Source organism: Mizuhopecten yessoensis, unplaced genomic scaffold (assembly GCF_002113885.1).
Source record: "Mizuhopecten yessoensis strain PY_sf001 unplaced genomic scaffold, ASM211388v2 scaffold8123, whole genome shotgun sequence".
Lineage (NCBI taxonomy): Eukaryota > Metazoa > Mollusca > Bivalvia > Pectinida > Pectinidae > Mizuhopecten > Mizuhopecten yessoensis.
This window is the reverse complement of record NW_018407390.1, coordinates 2,696,690-2,720,053: the sequence shown is the minus strand read 5'-3', so window position 1 is coordinate 2,720,053 and position 23,364 is coordinate 2,696,690. Positions and strand designations below refer to the sequence as shown.

Genomic DNA, 23,364 nt, shown 5'->3' with positions numbered 1-23,364 from the left:
TCTGTCCGTACTTACGTAGTCTGTTACGCCTTTATCACCGCCCAAGTGACAGCGTTTCTCGCTCTGTCCGTACTTACGTAGTATGTAACGCCTTAATCACCGCCCAAGTGACAGCGTTACTCGCTCTGTCCGTACTTACGTAGTATGTAACGCCCTTATCACCGTCCAAGTGACAGCGTTACTCGTTCTGTCCGTACTTACGTAGTATGTAACGCCTTATCACCGTCCAAGTGACAGTGTTACTCGTTCTGTCCGTGCTTACGTATTATGTAACGCCCTTATCACCGTCCAAGTGACAGCGTTACTCGTTCTGTCCGTACTTACGTAGTCTGTTACGCCTTTATCACCGTCCAACTGACAGCATTACTCGTTCTGTCCGTACTTACGTAGTATGCAACGCCCTTATCACCGCCCAAGTGACAGCGTTACTCGTTCTGTCCGTACTTACGTAGTAGGCTACGCCTTTATCACCGCCCAAGCGACAGCGTTACTCGTTCTGTCCGTACTTACGTAGTATGTAACGCCCTTATCACCGCCCAAGCGACAGCATTACTCGTTCTGTCCGTACTTACGTAGTGATTTACGCCTTTATCACCGCCCAAGCGACAGCGTTACTCGACCTATTAGTGTCAACGTTCAATGTTGCTTAAAATATATGTTTTACCACACAGCTCCTTATTATCACTCTAGCAACTGTATTTATTGACAGCTGTTTTATGAAACTTCACAATTATGCTTGTTTTGCACATTACTAAGTACACATTCAAATATGGGCGTCATCAGTCAATGGTTGAACAATGTTACAAATAATAAAATCCAATCATCACATATTTTAGTTCCTATTCTCATTTCAATTTCATAGTTATAAGTTTGGTCCAGTGGTAGATTGCCTGTCTATAGCTACACAGGTTCAGTGGACAGTTGTTCAATTCCAATGTTAAACCATTTATAGATTATTTGATTCAGAATTAAAAGTTACTCCTCTCAATGTTCAAATTCATTAATAAGGGGGATTCACGCACCCGCTCTTCTCTTCCACCAGTGGTTAAGACAATTATGGTTGACAATATTTTGGGCCCTAGCATCACCAACGAGTCCAAGAAGGACGAAGAACGAAACAGATACCGTGTCTAACACCGAATTTTAAAAATGCAATCACCTCTGTGTGTGTGTGTTATCTTTCAAGACCATTTTCTTATATTATCTGGATTCGAAGGCGGATTTTTCATTTTTTGTGTGATATCAAATATTTGTATTGTCAATCCACATTGTGTTATGTTTAGATTTCCTATATGGAGCAGAATTATATTGGTATCTGATTTTTTATGTCAAAATAAAGAAAATTATTTCTACGCAAGTACAATACATTTACTACGCAATAAATTGTTATTTTCTGCATGAAAGATTGCATTTGCTAGAGCAATCAGTGAGCTCTCCATTAAATGTTTCCATACAAACATGTGTATGTGATTGGGCCTGTATCACTGTGTTTCCCCCCCCCCCCCCCCCCTTTATTGTTCTGTTCCCTCGCAGCGTTTAGTGACGCTCACATTATAGATTATCTATAATATTTTTATCCTTGCCATCTTTTTCATTTCCCTTGTCATCAGGATCACTTAATGATTTGTACTCCACTAGTCTTTTGATTATTCTCGTAGCTTACAGTTATTGTGATGGTATTTATCTCATGATTTTTTTTAGTTTTCTGGCATTCATTGCCGTTTAAATCGTTAATTTATGCTTGCTTTGCTTTTGTTTATGTATTGTTTCACAGCCCATAGTCAATGGCAATACTAATTCATTTTTGGCCAAGAATAGACGTTCAGAAAAAGAATACAACCTTATAATTCAAATTTCAAAATATATACATACAGTTGAGAAAGATTTAAAATCAAAGTATGCTTGTGATGTCGTCCGGCTGGAGGTTGATTGCTGGTTTAGCGGACCGATCTAAGTTCTTATTTCTACCATTTCCGACATGAATGGATAGTCAAGATGAGACAACAAAACATTGAAGTCCTTTTCATATGCAGGCAATGTTATTAATAGAAATAATTTTGATAAGTTATGAATTCTAATGCTTTGAAGCTCTGACGGCGAGTCCAAACTTATAATAGCTCGTATTATGCCGCTGTCTATAAAGGGAGACAAATTGAATCAACTGTTAAATTAGAGCCATTATTGCATAAACAGCAGAAAGAAGGTGTTACCAGCATCAATAACTGCTGCTTCGTTCTCCTCAGTCCAGAGCTGTCGGTATATCAGAGCGTACGTGATAGAAATTGTGAGATGTATTCCCCAAAAGAACCCTTGCTTTGAACCGCGATAGTGTAGGATCATCGTTAATGAGTGGTACTGAATTTACATTGGGCTGCTGAATTGCTCTTGGTGGAACTTAGGTATGTCAATTTCAATTGAAGGTCGGTCTAAGTCTAATTGATCAAGTAGAAAATAATTGACCGCTGGATCCACTTTACTTGATCATTTGATACGCCTAGTGCAGAACTCTCTGTCTGGTATCTTTTGTTATGTACTATGTTATTGTTGACAACGAAGAGACGGTCTGATCTCATTGGCCCAATGCATCACTTGAATTTTATTTACTCTCGCATGCTAATTGTAATTCAATGATTACTTTATAGCTACCTCCGGTTACCCCGTTGTTGAAAATGTTTTAATAATATTTACTTACAGTAAGTACAGCTTATAGCTAGTTAATGATTAAACACCCACTATACCTTTGCAACTAAAACAATTGACTCAGTGACGTACGATACTGATAATACCTAATTACCACTCACTCTCTAGGCGCTAACCATACACACATTCACACGTTAACATACAGTTATCATTAATTACAGCTATCAACGACAGTCTACAACATGAAAAATCAATGCATAAACTGTTATTGGTCCATGTCTTCAGATAACGTTAACCCAATGTTTCAAATAAACAACAACAACAACTAACCAAAGACTCCAATCAATCGTCGACTGAGTGATAAACTACCAGCTAAAACCTGGATCGCAAAACACTACATATTGGAAAAGACAGATGAGGCTATACAGTGGTAACGTGTAGTCACCTTAGGACATTTGTAGAGTTCAGTTGAATGATATAGTCATTGAGAACCGAGTAATACGTTTTGTTTTACATTTTATTTAATGATTGCATATTTGTGTCTGAAAAATGTCTATATCTGCAGTATAATAAACAGGGCTCATCATGAAAACAGGCATCCCGAAGAAAACATTAATTCCAGAGTTGGAAGAGAAATCCAGAACTTCTGTGTGCCGTTACCGATATATAAATGTTATAACGGCAGACAAAAGATCATTAATGCATGATACATAGGGCGTGATAAACAGGAGTGTATAGATATTAGTTAAATCAATGAGAAAGTGACATGGTAGTCGTGACAAAGATGTCTGATAAACAAGTTTTTTCGGTGTTGTTATATTTCTGCATTTTTCATTGTCCATGGACGATTTATGTCTTTTCTTTTCAAACCAAACTGTAAAGGGGGACGCGAAAAGTAAAAAAAAAAAAATCAAACTTAAACTAAAATATATGATAAATATATTAATAAAGGTAAAGGAAGCAAAGCAACCTCAGCATTAATCCCAACAACTGGGATGTATTTTAGATTGTATCGGTGTAAAGATTGATTTAGAGTCTGTAGTCATATGTTAATGACACAGAAACTGTACAAACAAATGTTCTGTTTACGGCACATGGAAATTTGCGATGCGTTTGTTTCAAAACGGCAGATTTGATCAGAACAGTTTGACTTAATTTCCACTCGGTCAGGACAAAGTTTTCACATTGTGATAAAGTTTTAAAATAGGTAGCATATTTATGTTATTATTGAGGCAGGTGTTGATGTATTAATAATGTTATTCAAAACTCCGATACATGGAATCGTCAAAAGAAGCACGTGTCGTAATCAGTACATTTGTATACCACAATTGCACTTTGCTGTATTTCACTGTGTCTGTGTTCTTAGAACGCTAATTGAAATATCAGCATATCAAACAACTTAATCAATCTCTCCCTATTTTACCAGAATTAGATTTATGCTATTGGCGACAATAATGTACAGTAAATAACACATCGAAGTGCGGCAGTTGGGGTAATACATTGTCCTACCCTCTTTACTTGTGCTTCTTTTATTGTCATCCCTAAACTTTCTTTGCCTTAAATTTTGTTAACCTCCTTTTATCATGGTTTTGTGTCCTAAATATTTAATAAATGGACGACAAAATGTATCGGGTATAAAATCTTGTTTGATACAGTTGCATGGCCAACACTTTGTAGATTATTTACAATCAATTATTATGTATTTCTCGATCAATTTTGCACCTTTGACGCTTTTTGAACATTTTTAGTTTGTTGTGTATTCATCTTTGTGCAGTTTCGTTTTAAGTATTATTTCACCTTAACTTTTGTTTTCCTCCTTTCTAACATTGTTTTGTGTCCCAATGTCTTTCTGGACGATACTTTGCTTTGGTGTGGAGGCAAGGTAGGCTATAAATAGGGTCCTATGACAGAGACAAAACTCACCAGTACAAAACCCTTAAAATTAGTACTTTTAGAGTGATGGCGCTAGGATTGATAATTGGTGTAAGATCAATGTGACCGGGTGTGATTTATCGTGATATCAAGTCCAGATGCGGATATCTCAGAAGTGGCACTTTAAGGTAACACCGAGTAGCTTCCCCATCGCGGACATAGTCCTTCTGAAACGACCTTAGCTGTACGGAGGATTTAAAACCTTAACAAAATAAATAAATGATGGTTTTTCACAACTATAATTCTGTGGTTTTCTGTCAGACGATAAAGTACCAGTACAAGCGACAGTAGTAATTTCCGATTTTGACTTTCCTCTGAAAAAGGAGCAATCCTGTTAAAAAGTATTGGTTCCCGCATAATGTTGTGATTCCATGACTGCATTACTTCCAGCAAACACTGCCTTAATGTTTATCACTCACAAAGGTGCCAATTGACAGTATACAGGCGTTAAACCACTAGCGCTGACGTTCCAACCAGACAAATTCGTTATATACTTAGTGTATGCAAACCGCTCATCATCGTTGTTGCTGTAAGCGACACTCCAACGTTGTGTGCGTATGCGGCCCGGTATTGAGACAATCACTTAGCAAAGCTTTTTATCTCGCCATTAGTCTGTTGTTGGTGGATACGTGAGGGACATAACGGCCTTACGGGACATTTCTGTTTAATCTCCTCTGTGACTTTTGAAATAGAAATCAGGAACAAAAAAACAATACTTCAAACGGAAATTGTGATTGAAAAAAATCGTTTCAACTTTCTGGTTAATTTCTTCAGATCGTTTTCTCCATTTTTTTTATGATATGTTATGAGTAGAAATTTAAAAGAACCCTTAACGGCGATCACACTCAATAAAACTGCAAGCACCAAGTCACTCGGAAAGGAAAATATACGAATTGTATCGGCGATACACGGGTTCTGATGAAATGTAATAAAATTCTTTCGTTCTCAATAAAAAAAAACAACGTCTCTCCTAAAATCATTGTATTTATTACAAGGTTGACAATGTAGAACCGAGACAGATTACTTCCTCCTATTCACGGAGAGACGCGGGGAATATTCAGGGTTTAGTGTCATATGTAGGCGGTGTCCATAGATGACGGGGCCATTTTAAAGTCACGTGTCAATGAAATGTCATGAACACATTATTCTGGCTGTGGATTAACAAGAGGACCTAGGGGGACTCTTACGAATAAAATAAGATTGGAAAAAAAAGAAAAATATCAATTATTATAACAATGGTGGAGACAGACAGTTTTCATTACTCCAATGTTTGCTAAACCTCACAACGCAAAAAAGTCACTCTTTTAGCAGAAAGTCAAACGATAGTCGCTTCATATGATCATGCAATGGAGAAAAACAGGTTTATATCCCCGAACCTGCATAGATATTACAAAATGTGTATTTGCAACAAGAGATGTCTTTAATGGCAACAGACTAACCTACTAATTACTAAATTATCTATCGATGTACAGAAAATAATTCAGCAACAGCAAGAGACGAATGGAACTGTCTGTGTGTTATCTCCTATTCTGAATCGGCAAGTAAGATGTCAAAACTACTGCACTGCAACCAAAGCAACACAACTGGCTTAAAATCACCATGTTTTTCAGATGAACTATATAGAATTATTGTGTTAGTATCTTTACTTCCATAGTCATTCAATAGTTCATACGCATGATAACTACAATCTAGTTTGCTATTTGTTATATGAATTGGGAGTTATGCTTTTCTCGTGAATTTGACGGAAGATGAAATGACGTGTGCTATACGTGGTACAGGAGAACATTACACTTTCAGAGCGCATTGTTTAACCGTCGACGATTAACGCCTTTCATTTCTCTTTTTTATGTCATTTGTTCCTATTGTGACCTTATATCACATTTAGTTCCGATTAGATGTGGTATATGTTTAAGCTATTTAATTGTAATCTAACCCATGTGATAGTTTACCTATGCACAAAAAGTAATTTTACCATTAAACATGCATTTGATCACATTACTTGGATTCATTAGTATATATAAGTTACCATTCATAAGCTCACCTAAGGGATGGAGGGCCAAGTGAGCATATTGTTGTGATGCGGCATCCGTCCACCGTTCATCCAGCATCATCCGTCCACCGTTCATCCAGCGTCATCCGTCCACCGTTCATCCAGCGTCATCCGTCCACCGTTCATCCAGCGTCAACGTTTTCTTCCTTCTTCTTTAACAAGCTTGTAGACCAGCGTGATGATATCCGACTAATGGTGTGCTTAGATGAAGGGCTACGAAGTTCAACTAAATTCCTTGTTTGAATTTTAAGTTCACAGGGGTCAAATGTGTTTAAGTCTTGTAACAGATTATTTTGAATGAACAAGAAAAATATGTATTGATATTAAGCCTGTAGCTTAATTACATGTCTAACATTGGTCCTTGTTTAAGGTTATAACAGTACGATTTATACCGGGTGAGCGATGTAGCCATAATTGGTCTCTTGTTCTGTATATATATATAGCCGTTTACTCTTCTCAATGTAAAAACATCTATATCTAATGATTGAATGTTAATATTTCAGATCGATCTGACAGAAGAGCGTCCCTTGCAGCACCCGTCCTGTCTCTGTCTTCGCGGACATACCATCCTCTACAACAACTCATAAAGCGTGGATGTAAGTATATAACATCTCGTGTGGATAGTTATATTATGAGTTGGTTAACGCAGAAATCTTTCGGAGGCAACAATATATTTGAAACAAAAATTATTTCATCAGTTCGAAAACGACAACAAAAGAATATATGTTGGTTACATTTGATGAATAGTTGCATAACTTTCATTGATACAGTATATTGCGGTTCCTTAGATGTTCTTAATCTGGTCAGCTTAAGCTTACAAGTAGGTTGGATTGTTTTTATGTTACTCATTAGTATTAAATGGTACCACATATACGCTCACGTACTATAGTGAGATATTTTTGGGAAGATGTCGACATAAAACATGTTCTATTAATATGTCGCAATCAGGTTTCAGTTACGCCGACATATTACAACATTTCTGAAATAATTACATATGTACAAACTCAGAAGAAAAATCGACATCCTCTGATTTTTTTTTTATGCAAGATCGGTCAAAGGTAGCTAACCATGCGCGTACTAAGATATTATTATGTTACACTAACTTTTCGTTAAGACGTTATTATGTGAAGTACTAATAGCTACACTAACTTCTCGTTAAGACGTTATTATGTGGAGTACTAATAGCTACACTAACTTCTCGTTAAGACATTATGATGTGGAGTACTAATAGCTACACTAAATTCTCGTTAAGACATTATTATGTGAAGTACTAATAGCTACACTAACTTCTCGTTAAGACATTATTATGTGAGGTACTAATAGCTACACTAACTTCTTGTTAAGACATTATTATGTGGAGTACTAATAGCTACACTAACTTCTCGTTAAGACATTATTATGTGAGGTACTAATAGCTACACTAACTTCTCGTTAAGACATTATTATGTGAAGTACTAATAGCTACACTTACTTCTCGTTAAGACATTATTATGTGAAGTACTAATAGCTACACTAACTTTTCGTTAAGACATTATTATGTGAGGTACTAATAGCTACACTAACTTCTCGTTAAGACATTATTATGTGAGGTACTAATAGCTACACTTACTTCTCGTTTTACTCACAAGTAAGTCACGTTTAGGTCACGCATATCAGCAGTACTGACTAGATTCATCAGTTGTAAATCGGTGTTACACCCGAGTAATAACACGATAAAGAAGTACCCGAGTTACCTACCTATGAGATAAAGAAAATGCGGTTATATGTCCACGTAATCTGAGATTATGTCGATATATAAGATTTTGTCGATATGTTGTGAAATTCACCTCGACAAAACGTAACTCGTAAGTTGATGGCATCATGCCACCATAGTTATACATAGGAATACGTTCAATGATTATTGTCAATTTATCGGAGACTTTAGTGAAACATGCGTTAAATCGTGTTCATGTAAATTACCATAACCACCGTAAACGATGTTATATCTAATAAGTGTGGTGCAGTTTTATGTTTCTAAAAATGAAAGCTCGCTTTGAAAATTCAATAAGTCTTTGATGGAAAATATTGTTCAGTGGTCAAAGCATTCCTAATCAAAAGGCACACGCAAGATATAAGTGTCAGAATTGTCTCCCTTTAATATAATCGCCCATGGCTCAAAGAGGTACCAAACTCGATCGCTGGCCTGCTACGTTATCTTTATTCTATTTGCATTGAGGCTACCGAAGGGATTGGGTATATCGATGTCATGAAGAGACAAAACATTTTACCCGTTTTATAAAAAGTGAAATGAAATTGATACATCTATAGAATATTTCATCTTCTTTTCGCTTTTCAATTTAAATAGTTTATATAGATATACTACCGGCATCAAAGTAATATAATGTAACCGTCCCCTTATGGTCCTCATTTTTTTAGTGCGGGGGCGCGTTAGACACAAATTGTCAGTGCTGTATATATTCCACATGTAACAAAACCGTGATTTGCTTGTTGAACTACCGATATCTAGTCTATAAATGGGTTTGATCGCCGGCAGTCTATCGGAAAATGCAGCGTCTTTGACTAATGACGTGGATAATGAGATCGCGTAAATTAACTATCCATCGACGTAGGTTTGGAAATCGCCTATAGTGACCCTCTCGGGTGTGAATAGACTCGTTTTAATTCTCCGAGTTTCTCTTTGATAGTTGAGGTGGTCTGCAAATCATTATCACTTAGTTACAAGTTGTCCTTAATGTACATAAATTGCTGCAGATTTTTAAAATCTAAACTGTTTCCATAATAGTGTCCAATACAAAACATAAACAAATACCAAAACAATCCATCCACACTTATCTGCGTTCTTTTTCTTTTATTACCGATTTCATCTAAAATATCAATTCACCCAACAAGCCTCATATCTGCGATACACATATTTCACCCTGTAGCTATATGTGAGCTGATAAAATAAAAGGTCTGATTATATTTTTACGTAGAACAGAAGACGATGTTAATTGATGCGCTAGAGCTTCCAGCAAGTTATCAATCACTTTAACTACGATCAAATATTTGTCTCGCATGACTGATATTTATTCGGTCAAACGGTCAGCATATTTTATTCATCAAATATTGAAACGTCCTTACAACGCACTAGTGACACATGCAATGGTGTTTATATTTAGCGACACCCGTACAGGTTCAGAAGAATATGCCTTCTTTATTCCGCTGAATAGTATCGTAAGAGGCGACTAAAATACACCCCTTTTGGAAAAGAAATTAATATTAGCTCTAGTCTTGTTTTCCAATCCCTCCAAAATCACATGTATATAAAAACCATGTCTGATTATTGAATAAAACATTATTTAAACCTACCCAAGAAGAATCGAGGGGATTCGGCCGTGTCTTCTGTTAAAGGGACATTGAAGATTGCTGCTTTTAGGCCGCTAGCTCCTTAACCTACGCTTGGTGGTTATATCATAATGGACACAGTCATGTGACCCTTAGCTGAAGTGGAGACAGAACAGAAAAAAATAGTTAATTTATTTATGGTACCGAATGAATAAATAAGAAAATGTTATGTATGTAAACGAGAAAAAGAGAGCCGTTGGTTTTTTTTTCGGGGTTTACATGTAACAACATCGGAACAGCTAAGGTCCTATAAGAGCCTAGAGAGACACTACAGAGAAGAGCGTCGGGTACGCTTGAAGTCCGATCGTTAAACGAAATGATGCTTCATAAGTATCCGGTGAATTGTATCTAGGGAAACGTTCGGTTACCATTTGGTGGAAATAATGAAAAGGGGAAGAAATAAAAAGAAAGAATCATAGTTATTTTACATTTGTAATAATTATAAAAAAGTGGCCAAACAAATAGATCCAAACACGTGTTTTATAACCAGAACATGTTTTATCATATTGTCGTTCCAACAAGTGATGCCATGATAAATGAATTGCCCTCTAAATCGTCTCAACCTTAATTCTCATATTTTCTCCATTTACAGACCAAAACAAGCGATACAGTTTGAATGATCTGATCGCACGACTCCGAGCTATGGTAGGAAGTGACGAAATTCGCCATTCAGGAAGATCGTCATACCTTCGATTCGGCGCAGGGGGCAAGAGATGAAGTGCCAAGTGACGATGGTGTAAAAGCTAGGACTTTTGTCATGTAACGCTGTTTCGATGAATTACACACAACCTACACTTTTCGGTGTAGTGTACAGAGATATCTTTATTTAAGCATCCTCTATATTTGAAAGAGAAGTTTTGGTTTTAAACGATATGCTTCGAGGGCAAAAAACGACAAAAAATAGAAGGATATATTTAGAGCATAACTGTTGGAGCTTCGTCAATAAAATGCAGTTTTTATCATCCAATGAGTTTTTTTAATTCTCCATATCACACCGAGATGATTCAACTAGATCTGTCTTTAGGGTATTAAATAGTCTCTCAGTATAATGTCAATTTCAGTATGTAACATTTTTTTCTCTCAAGTGTTGCAGACAGTTTATCACTAATTGTGAGCTGGCGATCCGAGTAAATGGTATGCCGTATGTTATGTTAAAAAACATGTGATAAATATTACGTGAATATACGAAAGAAAAACAATGTATGCAGTTCAAACTGTGGAAGTATGCAATAATGATTGTTCATGTTGTATATCGTAATGGCAGATATCGGGAATGGAAGATTGATTAAGCATTAAACTGCTTTTGTATGGCATTGATGGTCTATTTGAATGGCACAGCTTTGCTAGCAAGCAACGTAATGCACGCTAGCGCATTATGATTTGTTTGCTTGCAAAGGTGTGTCATTCATTTATATCATAAATGCCATACAAAAAAGTAAATGCTTATATTTACGTTTTCTACCGCTTTTCACGTTTTTTAACCAGAAAAAAATTTACATTGCTATACAGATATGTATAGTTGCATAAGAGTTATATGTATTGGATTATGAGTTGTGAGGTTGATGAATAGGATTGATTCTTCGGAACTCTTTGTGATTTAATATTGAGTTTGTTCCCGTTTTGAGATCTTCCAACGCTTTCAAATTTAACGTCGACTTCGTGATCCTTATGAACGAATCGGGAATTCTCTATCATCAATGCCGCGTAAACATCAAACCGAAACGAAGTGATAAAAACGTACAGGCGCACTCGATTTAGTAAATGTTTCAGTAACATTCACAAAACCCGTTTCCCATATAGACAGAGAATCGCAGAAATGTAAAGATACAAATAATATTTACAAAACTCTTATGCATGCAACGTTTGAGCAAAGTAAATAAAATAGCATCGGTGTTTGTAACGGGGCAACAGCAAACCAACCAAAAATAGATCTTATATCATCATTACACTCTTTCCTTCTCCTGTGTTTCTCTTTTTACCCATAATTTTGTTTCATCTTCTGGGTTTTTTTGTGTTGGTCCATTGATGTCGTTCCATTTATTATGGTATCTTTTCAGTTCTCTATTTCTAAACATGTCCTTAGGGGTGGTAGTTATGAATTTTGTAAGTGTCCATATACATGTAGCACAACAATTACAGTTTTTACTGTAATGTTTCGATAACTCGTACGGTGTACTCTGGCGCCGTTAACTGACAAATTTGAGAAAGGTGAATGAGAGCATATCGTACAAGTCATCGACATGTCACGCACAGACACTTTACTACTTGTGCTATACGAACTGTTTTATAATAGTTTTAACTTCTGTTGTATTTTTATACTGAAATCAGACTCTGTATTTGTGTATCGACTGTATTGATTGCGAGGACGTAACCCACCACCACAACTCGATCACATACCACCACGTGATCCTGATGAGAACCCCTAGAAAACAAGCCCACAGTAATGGACACCAGTTATGATGATTATTCTAGAGTTCCAATTATTGTTTTATAACCTATCGGAAATAGATACACCTATCGGAAATAGAAACCAGCGATTATATGGCCATAATAATAACGTACATCATTTATATAACGCCCTATTTCATTTGTAAAAAACCTTTCCGGAGCACTGTACAGTATAATAATGATCGTTCTAGGGTTACAGAAACACAACTTATATATATATGTTAGGCATATAAATCTGCATTGAATAATTAGAATGAAGGTTGTTGATTTTTGTGTATATGTAGACTGACATGTTATTGACAGGATGTCTGCACTAACGAGTATAAATGTTAGTTGTACACAGGCGAGTTTTCACATCCTTCTTGAATTTGGTATTGGTTTTTGACTCCTTTGTAGCAGATGGTAAAATAGTCCATACAATTACAGCTACATGTCTGAAACATTGGTCTCCATAGGTCACAGTACAAGATTTTGGAACACACAACAAGATTCTGTGGCTGACCAAAGTGAGTATATCGACTGATAAAGGGTGACTAACTCTGTTAATACTGAAGAGCGTTTCTATTCAGTGCCTTTTATGTGTGCAAAACAATTTTGTACTTCATTCTGTATCATACTGTTAACCAATGTCATGAATGCAACATTGATGTTATGTGATCCTTCCAGGTTCAAGAAACCAGATATGCTGCAGTATTTTGGACCCTCTATAGACACACTCTTAGTGTATCAGTATGCTACATAACAGGACATAACCATAGGTACATTTGAGGAGTAAGCTGAATTAACGTTATTGAGCCATAACATACAAAAGGAGTGTTCTCTGAATAAACCGCGAAGCGAAGCGGTTTATGAAAAGAATACACTTGTACTTATATTTTAATTCTAATATAAATAAAAAAAAACGATTAAATATTTTCAAACATTTAATTTGATAAATCACGCATCAAATGATGCAATACTCAAAATCCTTTCAAAAAATCAATACACCGACGTCATAACGAAACAGTTTCCATCATCCAATCTAAACGCTTGTTATACAGTTCTTTCGTCAGTGTTTTATGTTATGAGCTGTTAACATAAAAAGTAAACCAGTAGAAATGCTTGTTTCAAACAGAACTTTATTAGTGGTACATAAAACAAATCAATGCTCTAAAACTTTAACAAATTGATGATGCACCATCTATGAAAATGTTGTTTGATAAAGTGACTATTGTTTATAAAAAACAAATTATCATGCCTTAATATCTAATTCTTACTACATCGTTTGCTGTGGAGTCTGTTTTGTATTATCAGATTACGTATGACGTAACGTCTATTTGTAGTGATGATTGGTCACAAACGACGTTTGTTGTAGATTGTTCGCAATCAATACAAAAAAAATATTGGAACGCCAAAATTGACTGTTTCAATTCGTCGATTACCATTTTTGTTCGATTTTGGATTGAATACCATAATTGACGAGGGCAAACACGTTCCATATTGGCCTACAAATAACACATTACTAAGGGCATAACAAAATGTAAAAGTTTTATCAATAATATTACATATTCAAGTGTGCATCTTTTATCTTAAAAATCACTTTTTGAAGAATTGTTTGAAGCCCTTACACACATTGTTGACGTGGATATCTACATCAGTGTGGTGTTTAATGTAGATATCTACATCAGTGTGATGTTTCGCTTTGTTTCATTACCCTGATTCTCGCTTTGAATACGCGTATCTCTTGGATTTGACTTTTTTTGGATATTGTCGATAAAGCAGAAAAAGTTGAATCTTTCAGGTCACCTGGTAAAACAATTCTTTCAGTTTATCAAGGATCGATGCGAATCTGTTTTAATAACATTAACTTAACCCGCGTGTAACAAATTTAGAAGAATCATCAAAATATTCACGTTTACAGTACAATAAAGGTGTAAAACAAAACGCCATCATCACTTTACCTCACAGTAGAAATCAACTACGTACACAAAAAAGCGACAAATAAGATCTATATTGACAACAAGCATTTATTTATCACATTTGAGTATATGAATTTCGCCTCCACCACACATGCTCCTAGACACGTAGAGGTCTCTTGTGCATCACTAGACACGTAGAGGTCTCCTGTGCCTCACTAGACACGTAGAGGTTCCCTGTGCCTCACTAGACAGGTGTGGTATATATATACAGAAGCTTTAGGTAGTATACACTAGAAACGTCAATGCATACAAAAAGTAGTCTTACATGGACATATAGAATGAAATAATTGATTCAGGGACAATGCCAACGGCACAAGGACCTTTAAAATTCTAGACGTCTTTTGTCAGTTGCAAACTCGAAAAATCTATATTTCAATCCTAGCGCGATTGTCGTGCAATTATTTCTATATTGTCACAAACCTTTCCAGCTGTTATTTCTCAACACCCCATGCATGCTCATATGGTCTTCACTTTGTGTATAGAAAATGTAGGCGTGAATCAGATACCAGTTCTCTAAATATTGTTAAGTACATATTCATAATTAAAAAAAAGTAATTAATCTTGTTTAGTTTTGGGACAGAAATAATCATCAGGGATCAATATGAGTCATATATTTTCGATTAATCTGTTGCTTAAAGTACATTCGGAGGTGAAAAGAGACGTTAACAATAAACCTTAAAAAATAATGCATACCGCTGAATTAACACCATCGCTTATTGGGCTTACTTTCTTAAATACTTATCAATTGATTTGGTGATGTTTCTTCTATAGTACATGTACCCTCTACGGATTTCTTCGATTTTGTTTCAAACAGGTCAAGACACATGAGGATGACGAGAAACAAGATACATCCCGCCATTAGCGTTAACAACGTAAGTTAACAGAAAATAAACAGCAATATACAACATAAAAAGAAGGAAAAAAAGAAATGTAACACGTCAATCTCTTTTGCGAACTAACTGGACACTACGAAATAACACATTATCTAAAGTTCATCAATAAACTGAGGTTCTGTGAAGCTCAATTTCTCTTTAACTAGCTGTGGCGAGGAATACTTAAACGTCCTCGAACCAGCCAATATCACGTGGAAACATTGCCGAGAAAGGACCTTTGAAAAGAATAGAACTTGCATGGTAGAAGTTGAGTTCACATTAATGTTGAATAGATTAATTTGATTAGTGCTTCTTGCTGAAAACAGTGACATGTACAGAGGAAGCCATTTACAAAATTGTCTCTTTCAAAATAGCATCCACTAATGCAACGAAAACCTAGGTTAGGTTCTTATCATCCTTCCAATTCATGATTGTGATAAAGCATAAAAGCGATTGCGCAATACACTCGGTAACATTTAATGATTTCTTTGATGTGGCGAAAAAGAAAAAAACCTATGTACTTTAATTTGCTAGCCATAGTGATATTTACGTCATAAAAATCTTAATTTGTTCTGCAGTGATTGCCTCCTTGTGCCCATTTGCAATTAATTCATCTTAAAACATTAAAAACTTACGAAATATAAGAGTAGTACTCAACCACCGGCGGATTTCTCACAAACTCGAAGCTAGCCTTTACATTTGTGTGGTTAAATATTGACATAGGGCAATACAAAATTCGGTCATAATTAATCAATTGTATGGAAATTATAGATTAACAAAAACCTTTGTTTAAACTTTTCATATTTTACATACTTACCAAGTTTCATTTTAATAAAGGGATACTTAAGCAAATTACCTTGCGAAAATCAAAGTGTTTATACTACAAGAGAAAGGCGCTTTCTATATCAGGATACGTCCCGACTAATATGGTTGGGCGTTTATAAGCGAAAAGAAAATGAACAAAACTATAGGTAAAAGATCGACAGTAAAATATAAACATGCGAGTTGGATGTCCGTTGAAAAAGTGCTGTAATAGGACACCGAAATCAAAGTATACCCAAATGGAACAAAGCGACGGACACTATTACCATAAAACAATTGGAGAAGTCGGATACCGAGATCAAATCTACATAACACACAGAAACGGTCAGTATACCATCAATAAAGGGAAAGGTCGGATACCGAGATCAAATCTACATAACACACAGAAACGGTCAGTATACCATCAATAAAGGGAAATGTCGGATACCGAGAACAAATCTACATAACGCAGAGACGGTCAGTATACCACCAATAAAGGGAGAGGTCGGATACCGAGAACAAATCTACATAACGCACAGAGACGGTCAGTATACCACCAATAAAGGGAGAGGTCGGATACCGAGAACAAATCTACATAACGCACAGAGACGGTCAGTATACCACCAATAAAGGGAAATGTCGGATACCGAGATCAAATCTACAGAACACAAAGAGACGGTCAGTATATTAATAAAGGGAAAGGTCGGATACCGAGAACACACAGAGACGGTCAGTATACCATCAGTAAAGGGAAAGGACGGATACCGAGAACAAATCTACATAACACCCAGAGACGGTCAGTATACCTTCAATAAAGGGAAAGGTCGGATACCGAGAACACACAGAGACGGTCAGTATACCATCAGTAAAGGGAAAGGACGGATACCGAGAACAAATCTACATAACACCCAGAGACGGTCAGTATACCTTCAATAAAGGGAAAGGTCGGATACCGAGAACAAAACTACATAACACACAGAGACGGTCAGTATACAATCAATAAAGGGAAAGAACGGATACCGAGATCAAAGCTACATAACACACAGACACGGTCAGTATACCACCAATAAAGGGAAATGTCGGATACCGAGAACAAATCTACATAACGCAGAGACGGTCAGTATACCACCAATAAAGGGAGAGGTCGGATACCGAGAACAAATCTACATAACGCACAGAGACGGTCAGTATACCACCAATAAAGGGACAGGTCGGATACCGAGAACAATTATACATAACACACAGGGACGGTCAGTATACCACCAATAAAGGGAAATGTCGGATACCGAGATCAAATCTACATAACACACAGAAACGGTCAGTATACCATCAATAAAGGGAAATGTGGGAGACCCAGAACAAAGCTACATAACACACAGAGACGGTCAGTATACAATCAATAAAGGGAAAGAACGGATACCGAGATCAAATCTACATAACACACAGACACGGTCAGTATACCGCCAATAAAGGGAAAGGTCGGATACCGAGAACACACAGAGACGGTCAGTATACCATCAGTAAAGGGAAATGTCGGATACCGAGAACAAAACTACATTACACACAGAGACGGTCAGTATACCACCAATAGAGGGAAAGGTCGGATACCGAGAACAAATCGACATAACACACAGAGACGCTCAGTATCCCACCAATAAAGGGAAAGGTCGGATCCCGAGAACAAATCTACATAACGCACAGAGACGGTCAGTATACCACCAATAAAGGGACAGGTCGGATACCGAGAACAATTATACATAACACACAGAGACGGTCAGTAAACCATCAATAAAGGGAAAGGTCGGATACCGATAACAAATCGACATAACACACAGAGACGATCAGTATACCACCAATAAAGGGAAAGGTCGGATACCGATAACAAATCGACATAACACACAGAGACGATCAGTATACCACCAATAAAGGGACAGGTCGGATACCGAGAACAATTATACATAACACACAGGGACGGTCAGTATACCACCAATAAAGGGAAAGGTCGGATACCGATAACAAATCGACATAACACACAGAGACGATCAGTATACCACCAATAAAGGGAAAGGTCGGATCCCGAGAACAAATCTACATAACGCACAGAGACGGTCAGTATACCACCAATAAAGGGACAGGTCGGATACCGAGAACAATTATACATAACACACAGAGACGGTCAGTATCCCATCAATAAAGGGAAAGGTCGGATACCGATAACAAATCGACATAACACACAGAGACGATCAGTATACCACCAATAAAGGGACAGGTCGGATACCGAGAACAATTATACATAACACACAGAGATGGTCAGTATACCACCAATAAAGGGAAAGGACGGATACCGAGAACAAATCTACATAACACTCAGAGACGGTCAGTATACCACCAATAAAGGGAAATGTCGGATACCGAGAACAAATCTACATAACACACAGAGACGGTCAGTATACCATCAATAAAGGGAAAGAACGGATACCGAGATCAAATCTACATAACACACAGACACGGTCAGTATACCACCAATAAAGGGAAAGGTCGGATACCGAGAACAATTATACATAACACACAGAGACGGTCAGTATACCCCCAGTAAAGGGAAAGGTCGGATACCGAGAACAAATCTACATAACACACAGAGAGACGGTCAGTATACCACCAATAAAGGTAAATGTCGGATACCGAGATCAAATCTACATAACACACAGAGACGGTCAGGATACCATCAATAAAGGGAAATGTCGGATACCGAGAACAAATCTACATAACACACAGAGACGGTCAGTATACCAACAATAAAGGCAAATGTCGGATACCGAGAACAAATCTAAATAACACACATAGACAATCAGTATACCATCAATAAAGGGAAATGTCGGATACCGAGAACAAAACTACATTACACACAGAGACGGTCAGTATACCACCAATAAAGGGAAAGGTCGGATGCCGAGAACAAATCTACATAACACACAGAGACGGTCAGTATACCTTCAATAAAGGGAAAGGTCGGATACCGAGAACAATCATACATAACACACAGAGACGGTCAGTATACCACCAATAAAGGGAAAGGCCGGATACCGAGAACAAATCTACATAACACACAGAGACGGTTAGTATACCCCCAATAAAGGGAAAGGTCGGATACCGAGAACAAATATACATAACACACAGAGACGGTCAGTATACCTTCAATAAAGGGAAAGGTCGGATACCGAGAACAAAACTACATAACACACAGAGACGGTCAGTATACCACCAATAAAGGGAAAGGCCGGATACCGAGAACAAATCTACATAACACACAGAGAGACGGTCAGTATACCACCAATAAAGGGAAAGTTCGGATACCGAGAACAAATCTACATAACACACAGAGAGACGGTCAGTATACCACCAATAAAGGGAAATGTCGGATACCGAGAACAATCCTACATAACACACAGAGACGGTCAGTATACCACCAATAAAGGGAAATGTCGGATACCGAGATCAAATCTACATAACACACAGAGACGGTCAGTATGCCATCAATAAAGGGAAAGGTCGGATACCGAGAACAAATCTACATAACACAGAGACGGTCAGTATATTAATAAAGGGAGAGGTCGGATTCATAGAGAACAGAGCTCCTTGGAATAAGTAGGATACCCTAAGAGGGAGGGCTACTAGCATATAAAATCAAAACAGTGAGTATATTTCACCTGACAAAGGAGTTACTTAGTAGCATACCCCTAACCTTTAGAGTTCGCCACGTCGAAAATTTGTGCAATTAAATGTCGAGCACACTTTGCAAACAAGAATCACGCAAAAGAAAATACTATAAATTACAAATAAAAGTTAAGATAGAATGATAGAAAACGTCGACTGCAGGCGAATGAGTAATAAATATATCTTCTGGTAAGGTGGTTTGCGCAGTCACTAAAGACAAATTCGTGTCGGCGGTCTGCTCTGCCGGTCGCAAAATTATCCACATTATGTTGTATCGCAAACGATTTGTTTGCATACTGACCATTTGCACGGCAAATTTGTTTAAACAAATACTCTCTATGGAAGACCCAAACACAGGGCTAGTACAATAACGATATCAAATAGAAGGTAGGATATCCCTAACATCCGGGTTAGTAGATAGGTTATCCCTAACATACGGGTTAGTAGGTAGGCAACACCTACTGGAAGTGAAACCAAATCTACAGAAGTCAGCAAAACCTACTGGAAGTGAAACCAATTCTACAGACGAGGCACGGATTACATTGTCCATACTGTTGAATCCATGAAAAAGTTTGAAATCACTCAGATCATCATGGCGGGTCATGGTAACAATCCTGTTTTTATCGGACAGAATTGCTCCAGGAAATATGGAGGAGCGTCAGTTTGTATTGTATAGCAACTTACGGGTCCTATCATTAATTCCAGATATCTTAACATGAGGATATGTCTTAACATGAGGATATGTCTTAAAATGACGATATGTCTTAACATGAGGATATATCTTAACATGAGGATATGTCTTAACATTAGGATATATCTTAAGATGAGGATATGTCTTAACATGAGGATATGTCTTAACATGAGGATATGTCTTAACATGAGGATATGTCTTAACATGAGGATATATCTTAACATGAGGATATTTCTTAAGATGAGGATATGTCTAGAGATAACATGTTACAGCAAACATTCCATTACATATATACTTAGTCATGCAGACATATCAGACACAGTACAACTACTATTTAAATACTAATTTTCCTGATTCCAAATGACAAAAATGAGCTCATTATTATTGACTAGAAAAATGAATTTTAACAAGGGAAGTGATAACATTACACTGTAGACCATTTTTTCCATACTGCTTATTTTGAAAAACAAGTATTACATTAACCTATTGTGGCTATAACACTTACATGCGATTTCGAATTTAAAAAGTCAAATTGATGATTACCTTCACTTTCAGTATTTTGACCGCGGGGTTTGTTTATTCCAATTGGAATCGCAATCAGTAATTGATCATAATTCAAAAAATAAGGTCTGTAAAATGCCCTTGGGTTAGGGATATGATCACTAAAACACCTAACGAGTTGAAGCAGCATGCCAAGTTAACATTTACTTCTCCCGTGTGGTCATTCCGTCTATTTTATACTCACTACTGGTATTAAAGATAAATCAGAGAAAATCCACGCTGAAGACAACTCCCTTACTAGGCCAAGGACACGTTAAGGAGGATATATCTCCGACTACACTGTGACTTATAGAGGTAATCTCTGATTATGGCACCGTAATGATATTTATTGATACTCAGGGGGAATGGTGTTTTTCTCGCACGTCCTAAGATATTTGACAATAACACTATAAGCGGCATATACAAGGATAATTACGGGAACGATGTACAGAAAAAAATGGCTTCAGTGACTGGGCTGATATATACACCTCGACCTAAGCATTTACCTAGATTGATGATTTCTTTTTAAATCTCAGCATTAATTGCAGCACTTTTTTGTTACGACGCATTGCAGTGGGTCCAGCCTATTTACGGTGCAAATGTGATATTTTCGTGAAAAACAAACGATCAATATATGTTGGTTTATTATAGTGGAATACCTGACAACGAGGGTGAGAAAATGTTGGAAACATAATTGACGAATGCCGCTTTAAGATAACGTGTCCCCACGTCATCATGTGTTGATTATATCTATTCAGCCACGTCAAATGTAATGAAATGTGCTGTCGTTTCTATACATCTCTGCTAAAGCATGCTTAGTTAATTGTTCAACGGTCCAGCATCAGTGGAGTCATGTCGGGCCAGACAACAATAATTAGGAACACTTAAACACCTAAATTCACTGAAAAGAATAATAGAACGTTCAAATCTGCTCACAACGTAATGGTCAGACATTGTCATAACAAAACTTTTAAAGGACCATGTATGGTTTGGGCCTCCCCAACCATGATCAAGATTTGAAAAGTTAACTCATACTTTGCAGATTTTTTAAGAATAATAAAAATAGCAATAGGATAAAATTAAAACAAATCAACAACAGTATGTTCTGTAGTTATTCAACGGGGAAGACACGGATTCGAACACTGACACCCTATCACATATACAATAGCATTCATTTCAAATGTTATCACACTTTTTGACATGTTGTGTGTTATTGGATTTTATTACATACTTACTAATAAATACGGGGTTTTTGTATATGCGATACGACACAATTGCCCTTACCCATATCAGCCCTCGCCGTATCACAGCCCAAAAGCCGTATCAGCCCCCGCTGTATCACACCCCAAAACCCGTATCAGCCCGCAAAAACCGTATCACACCCCTTTTGGAAATTTTTCGTTTTTCGATATTTAAAAAATCTCTATATATTATATTTACATAGATGTCGCTATCTTTTACAATGTAACAGATAATAATAGTGATCTCTGTGACAGTGTCAGTTTGAAGGTCACGTGTATTATTTACCAATCAGAGCAGTGCATGTATTTTCTATTCACTACGGTCAAAAAATGAGACTGTCTGTTCAGGTGCAGTTGAGGCGACAGTAGAAAAGTTATTGATTTGGTACATCTTTGCGACATTTCTTTCCTTTAAAATGGTAGTTGATATTCCAATCTAAACACTGAGGATTTAAGCTAGCGTAACGACTGGTTTACTGTCGGTATAATGAGACCGGATGGAGTACTGGACCGTTCGGCGTGGTATTTCCGTGATGCATGATATCCCAGGTGTCGCAAGGTACAACAACACACCGTCTCTAGCACACAGGTGTACATTTGCTGTGCGTGGTGCATTCGGCATGGGTATTCATTGAAGTAGACGTAGCCCTCTAAAATTGGCATCAGATCCCGCAATCACAAGGTACACCATCACACCGTCTCTAGCACACAGGCGTACATTACAAACTTTAACAACGTATTTCAACAATCTTAGCTATGAATAGAATGCTTAACTTACTAAACAAAAACCGAGTTGAGTACTGTTCTAGGTGCCTTCGGCATGGTATTTCAGTGAGGTAGCACTCCAAAGTGGATTTCACGTTAGTCGCTGCTTACGATAACATGCAATTGGAAGGAGCTAGCTTTTTCTTTCCCCAAACCTGCAGGGAAGAAAGCAGAGAAATTTAAAGATATGATAGCCTGTGAACCGAAGCACAGAGCACATAATTACGTCCCAAATCCGTAGGAAGCCCCAGCATTAGTTATCTCGCATTCAAATTATGTGTTTGGAAACGGCCGACATATTATATCCTGATCCCCAACCTGTAAGGTA

The 23,364-nt window shown here is 37.1% G+C and overlaps 1 protein-coding gene across 1 annotated transcript in view; it reads left to right on the top strand.

Annotated features, from left to right (window-relative positions):
* The window catches only part of LOC110455033, a 33,318-nt gene extending 22,345 nt beyond the window's left edge, over window positions 1-10,973 (top strand). Inside the window, exons 2-3 of the mRNA XM_021504923.1 lie at window positions 7,126-7,218; window positions 10,599-10,973. Of these exons, the coding sequence (XP_021360598.1) occupies window positions 7,126-7,218; window positions 10,599-10,723 (218 nt within the window). The 3' untranslated portion in view covers window positions 10,724-10,973. The remainder of the gene's footprint in view (window positions 1-7,125; window positions 7,219-10,598) is intronic.
* Window positions 10,974-23,364: the final 12,391 nt, after the last annotated feature.